This window comes from Trifolium pratense, linkage group LG5 (genome assembly GCF_020283565.1).
Source record: "Trifolium pratense cultivar HEN17-A07 linkage group LG5, ARS_RC_1.1, whole genome shotgun sequence".
In the NCBI taxonomy this organism is placed as follows: domain Eukaryota; kingdom Viridiplantae; phylum Streptophyta; class Magnoliopsida; order Fabales; family Fabaceae; genus Trifolium; species Trifolium pratense.
The window spans coordinates 56,800,662-56,806,921 of record NC_060063.1 but is presented as its reverse complement, the minus strand read 5'-3'; the positions used below and the strand labels follow the sequence as shown (position 1 = coordinate 56,806,921).

Here is a 6,260-nt window from a genome sequence, read left to right as displayed (position 1 = left end):
AATGAGATGAGTTTTATTTTATCTTGTTGGTACTGAACTAGTAATTAATTAATCACACATGAAAGTTATTCCTAATTTTAGTGATGGGAAGATTACCTCTTCTCCTTTCCTTCCATTCGTTGGTAGCTATTAGTTCCTCAACTTCTCAACCATAGAAATATAAGTCAAATTGATATAACAAAAATCAGCTTCTCTATTTTCCAAATATATCCTAAAATTAGCGATGTGTTTGGTATATTTCATTTTTCTATATCACGTTGAACCCGTAACCATACCATCTTTTTTGACCCTCCCCCTACTTAGCATGCATTCTGTTTGTCGCCTCTTCATTATCGATTCCATGAGTTTAGTTTAGTAAGAGTAATCATATCATATATGATAGAACAAAAATTTATTATTTGATCGAAAGAGAGAAAATTTAGATTGTAGTTGAGTAATCGGGGAATGGAAGGATTGGATGGAATAATAGAGAGGCTTTTGGAAGCAAAGAATAATAGGGGCAAGCGGATTCAACTAGGGGAGTCAGAAATTCGCAATCTTTGCATCAAAGCAAAAGAAGTTTTCCTCAACCAGCCAAACCTACTTGAATTAGAGGCTCCAATTAACATTTGTGGTATTTCCCCATTATTTGTCTAATTGGAAGATGATGCTATCTAATAATGAACCTATAATATTATGCTTTTTTTATCTTTATAAACACAAAACATACACGTGCGCTCGCACACACACTTTGTTCAAAATTTTGATTTGGAATTGCTTATTATTGCTTGATTGATTACATGCATGATGGGTTGTTTCAGGCGATATACACGGGCAATATCCTGACCTATTGCGTCTATTTGAGTATGGTGGGTTTCCTCCAGATTCGAATTACCTATTTCTCGGGGATTATGTTGATAGAGGAAAACAAAGTATAGAAACAATATGCCTCCTACTATCATATAAGATCAAATTTCCAGAGAACTTTTTCCTTCTTAGAGGAAACCACGAATGTGCATCTATTAATAGAATTTATGGATTTTATGATGAGTGCAAGCGAAGATTCAGTGTTCGCTTATGGAAGGTATTTACAGATTGCTTCAATTGTTTGCCTGTATCTGCAGTGATTGATGATAAAATTCTATGCATGCACGGTGGCCTTTCTCCCGATATGGAGAGCTTGAATCAAATCAAAGCTATAGAAAGGCCATTGGATGTTCCAGATCAAGGCCTCTTATGTGACCTCCTTTGGGCTGATCCAGACACAGAAATTAAAGGGTGGGGAGAGAATGATCGCGGTGTTTCCTACACATTTGGACCGGACAAGGTAGACGAGTTCTTGAAGAAACATGATCTTGATCTTATATGTCGGGCTCATCAGGTTAATTATTGTTACTCACCACTACGTACACAACTCTCCATTTAACTATCATTCATTCATGCATTCTTCAATCAACTAAATGTACGTGTAAACTCACTTCTGTAGGTTGTTGAAGATGGCTACCAATTTTTCGCAGACAGACAACTAGTTACAATATTTTCAGCACCAAATTATTGTGGAGAGTTTAATAATGCAGGTGCACTTATGTGTGTCGATGAAACTTTACTTTGTTCATTCCAAATTCTCAAACCCATGAGAGGAAAGTAACGTAGAAAATTCGTTTCATTTGCAAGCACACAAAGTGGAACTTGAACTTTTTCTCCAAACAATATAATAAACGAATGAAATGCAAATCTTTCTTGCACGTGATAGAACTCAAATTTCTTTCCCAAATCCAAAAACTTGTTCTCTGCATTCTTTTATGGTAGATTTATTTCTGACTGATATGGCAAAGTGGACTACCAAAGTTTTAGCGACCACTTCCGACTTCATCAGTAGCAGATGTAATGTACCTAGGATTAAAAGAGAGGACGAAGAAACAATTAGATTTATGCAGAAAGTCAGGAAGATGTATATATTTCTACTTAGGCAATATTACTTCTTGTTTTAGAACATAATTAACTAATACTAATCTTTGTTGTATGGCTATTATTTTGTATCTATCATGCCTTCTCTCTTATATAATATAGGGTATGTTTGTATTGGTGGTATTGGATGGAATGGAATGGAGTGAGTTGGAATAATATATGATTCCATTGTTCGGATTTCAAAAATTAAGATGGAATGAAATGGAACATGATGGAATGTATTCCATCCTATTCCATTATATCCTCCAATTTTTGTTCCATCCAATTTGGGAGGTATGTGATGGAACCACTCCCTCAAACTTAAAAATGACTTTTTTGCCCTCTTCTTTTAATATCACATCACTACCGATGAGTAGCATTTTTTCTCCATTTTTGCCTTTGTCTTCTTCTCTTCTTCACAACCCTATGTAAATGAATCTTCTCTCTACCATTTTATTTTGGTCGCTTTATACACAATTAAATCTTTGTTTAGAAAATCACAAGAAAACCTGCGAGTTTTAATCAATAATAAAGTCTGCATCTCTTGATAAAACAACACAAATCAAGTATATAATTCATAGTTCACGCCCAAGTAGAATGGTAAATTAAGCACGGACCAGGTCACTTGATTTACTGGTTAGAACATAATATTAACCCACACCATGGCAAAAGCAAATACTTTATTTATTTTTTTTGTAAGAAAGCAAAGACTTTATGAAGTTTGCGATCGAAATACCACGAGTTTAATAATATTGCATCAAATTTATTTATTTAATTATAATGATGTTTTTTTATAAAATAATAAAAAAAAACTATTTTTTCTTTGACAAAAAAAAACTGTTATTTTTCAGTGAAAGCAAATGTTTTAAGTGAAAGTAATTACATTCGCCAAATTCTCACATCATGCACTACAATCAATGTGCTCTAGTAGTAGCAGTAGTAGTACCATGCGACAAAAAATGAATGAAGATGATTATAATCATTATATGTTAAGAATCATGATCCTACGTAAATAATCCTTGATCCTCTCTAGCTTGTTTGTCTCATTTAGTTTACTGTCAATTGTTCCCTTGTATAGCTATTGCTGATTAACAGAGTTAGGAAAGTTTCCTTTGTTTTAGGCATAGTTTCATCACTCTGGTATCAAGAGCAACCAAACCTCTATGGCTCAAATACCCTTTTAACCATATTTTCCATGGCAGAACATGATGAAACCTCACCAACGCCCAAAACCTCTACCAACACAACGAAACCCCTTATCAATGTGTACAACGATCCAAAGCGATCCACTATATCTGCATCACTCTGACCAACCATGTTTAGTTCTTGTTACTCAACAATTGTCACAAAGCAATTATCCTCTTTGGAGCCATGCCATGCTCATGGCTCTCACCACCAATAACAAGGATGAGTTTGTGGATGGATCCATCGAGAAGCCATCAACAACATCCTCCAAGGAGTACAGGAGGCTAGATTATCAACACTATTTCATCCAACATTATTCAAAGTATAATGTACACCGATGATGCCTCCAAGATCTGGATGGAATTGAAAGAGCGTTTCATGCAAATAGTGTGCATCTCTTCCACATTGAAAAAGAGATTCATGAATGCATTCAAGGAGATATGAGCATTGGTGACTACTACCCCAAGTTAAAGAGTCTGTGGGATGCACGTGATGCCCCAAGTCCTGAGTAAATATTCAAGGGGATAAGAAAGATCCCTAGCATTCCGACTTGCCAGTTACTAGTGTGAAAGGGAGTTTGTTACGTTGAAAGCTGAGAGAATAGAATAATAATGACTGCAATGATAAAAATACTCCGTGAGTGGAGTGAACTCTAGTTTTATGTTAAATTTGCCTGCTTATTTCATTCCTTTCAATCATTACATATAGCATAAAATTGAGTGGACAGCTGTCTAACGGAATTAAAAGGACAAAGACACTAAAAGACAAGCATGATTGAAATACAAGGTTTATTGGATGCAAGCTACTGACTCAATGGGACCCCTTCCTAATTCTTAGCCATGTAGAAGTCGTCCTGCCACTTTGGCCTGCCTCTGATGCGCTTGGCTTTTCCATTGGTTCCTCAGCTTGGGCCTCATCAGTGTGGGCTGGGCTAGTAAGGTCCATGACATTGCTCCCCCCATCCACAGCGACCTTGTTCTCAAGGTTGAATTGGGGGTAAGCCTTCCTAAGATCTTCCAACGGCTCCCAAGAAGTATCTTCTGGTAGTAGTCCAGCCCATTGTATCAAAGCATGGGAAAGTATCCCTTCATCATTGTGGCGCCAACCCAGCACCACAAGTGGTTCTATGAGAAACTGATCATCAGGCGTCATGGGTGGTAACGGAAGTGATGCCACGGTGGGATTGTAGCAGTGCTTCAGTTGAGAAACGTGGAAAACAGGATGGATTCTACTGTCAGCAGGTAGAATTAATTCAAATGCAACTGGTCCCATAGCGCTTTTGATCTGGAAGGGTCCAAAATACAGCTTAGCAAGCTTCTGAATGCGGTGGCCAGCAACAGATGTCTGACGGTAGGGGCGGAGCTTCACATACACATAGTCACCTAATTTGAATGTGTGAGGAGTGCGATGTGCATCTGCAAATTTCTTCATATCCTCCTGAGCCCTTAGTAATTTCTTGCGCAGTGTCTGAAGGATGGTTTCCCGGTCAGAGAGGGTAGAGTCCAAAGCTTCAATGGAAGTAGAGCCTGGGATATATTGTAGAAGAGATGGTGGTTTTTTTCCGTAGACGATCTCAAACAGAGTAAGGGTGGTAGATGCGTGCTGAGATGTGTTGTAATGCCATTCAGCCCAATGCAAGTAATTTCCCCATTTCTTTGGTTGGTCATGAACAAAGCAACGAAGGTATTGTTGAAGAGCCTTGTTGACAATTTCAGTTTGCCCATCCGTTTGAGGATGGTAAGCTGTAGACATGCGCAAGGTAGTGCCACTGAGATGAAATAGTTGTTGCCAAAATTTGCTTATGAAGATTGGGTCTCTGTCAGAGACAATGCTCTTAGGCATGCCATGGAGCCTGCAAATCATCTTAGCAAAGAGGTCAGCAACTTTACTTGCATTATAGTGTGTTTGCAACATACCAAAGTGAGCGGCCTTGGAGAAGCGATCCACAACGACGAGGACCACAGTGTGCCCTTGGAAGGATGGGAGGCCAACAATGAAGTCCATAGAGATGTCTTCCCACACTCCATTAGGGATCGAAAGTGGCTGGAGGATTCCATATGGGGAATGGTTGAGATGTTTGGTTTGCTGACAAACATAACAGGCCTTAACGAAATTCACCACATCAAGCTTCATATTATCCCAATAAACATTCTCTTTGAGACGTCCCAGTGTCTTTTGCACACCGCTATGACCACCGATTGGTGAGGTGTGAAATTCAGTTAGCAGCATAGTTTTGATTGCAGGATTATCAGGTATAAATAATTTTCCACGAAAATACAGTACTCCCTGAATAAGTGAAAAACCTGGAAAGGAGTATGGTGTTGCTTCCACCTTTTTGATCAGATCCTGAAGGTTGTCATCAGTGGCAAAGGTCTGCTGAAGGTGTTGAATAAAATCCCAGTGAGGAATAGTGATAACCAAGCATTGTGAGGGGTGCTCATGGACACGAGATAGAGCATCTGCAACACGGTTTTGAGCACCGGGTTTGTAGACAATTTCATAAATGTAGCCCAGAAGTTTGGCGAGGTAGAACTGTTGTTCTGGTGTCTGCACAATCTGAGTCATCAATTCTCGTAAGCTGCGTTGATCCGTGTGAATAAAAAATTTCCTCCCCAACAGATACGCACGCCACTTCTTTACCGCGGAAGTAATTGCGCATAGCTCACGGACATAAATTGAAGCGGATAGCATTTTGGGACAGAACTTGCGACTGTAGTAGCAAATAGGGTGACTTTCCTGACAAAGAACTGCTCCCATGCCTGTACCTGATGCGTCAGTCTCGATGACAAAGGTTGTCTCAAAGTTTGGTAAGGCTAACACCGGGGCCTTTGTCATTGCCTCCTTCAGAGCTACAAAGGCACATTGAGCTTCCTGCGACCAGAGAAATGCATCGCGTTTCAGTAAATTTATGAGTGGAGCTGCGATGAGAGCATAGTGAGCCACAAACTTGCGATATAATCCCGTTAACCAAGGAAGCCACGAAGCTGCTTCAAATTGGTGGGTACTGGCCAGTCCACCATAGCTCTAATCTTCTCAGGGTCAGGGCCCACACCTTTAGAGGAGACAATGTGGCCTAAGTAAGAAATAGAGTTCTGAGCCAGTGTGCACTTGGATTGTTTCAAGAAGAACTAGTGTTGCAACAGACGTTC

At 39.3% G+C, this 6,260-nt stretch overlaps 1 protein-coding gene across 1 annotated transcript; it reads left to right on the top strand.

Annotated features, from left to right (window-relative positions):
- The first annotated feature begins 444 nt into the window (after nucleotides 1–444).
- LOC123886956 (serine/threonine-protein phosphatase PP1-like) lies at nucleotides 445–1,627 on the top strand. The gene is made up of 3 exons (XM_045936220.1): nucleotides 445–613; nucleotides 801–1,360; nucleotides 1,466–1,627. Exons 1-3 carry the CDS (start codon nucleotides 445–447, stop codon nucleotides 1,625–1,627), a joined length of 891 nt encoding a protein of 296 aa, XP_045792176.1.
- The last annotated feature ends 4,633 nt before the right edge of the window (nucleotides 1,628–6,260 follow it).

Excerpts from the sequence above, each read along its gene's own strand:
- LOC123886956 (XM_045936220.1), top strand. The coding sequence starts at position 445 with ATGGAAGGATTGGATGGAATAATAGAGAGGCTTTTGGAAGCAAAGAAT. Across the intron at positions 614-800 it reads GGCTCCAATTAACATTTGTG|GCGATATACACGGGCAATAT; the intron begins GTATTTCCCCAT and ends GGGTTGTTTCAG. Across the intron at positions 1,361-1,465 it reads TTATATGTCGGGCTCATCAG|GTTGTTGAAGATGGCTACCA; the intron begins GTTAATTATTGT and ends TCACTTCTGTAG.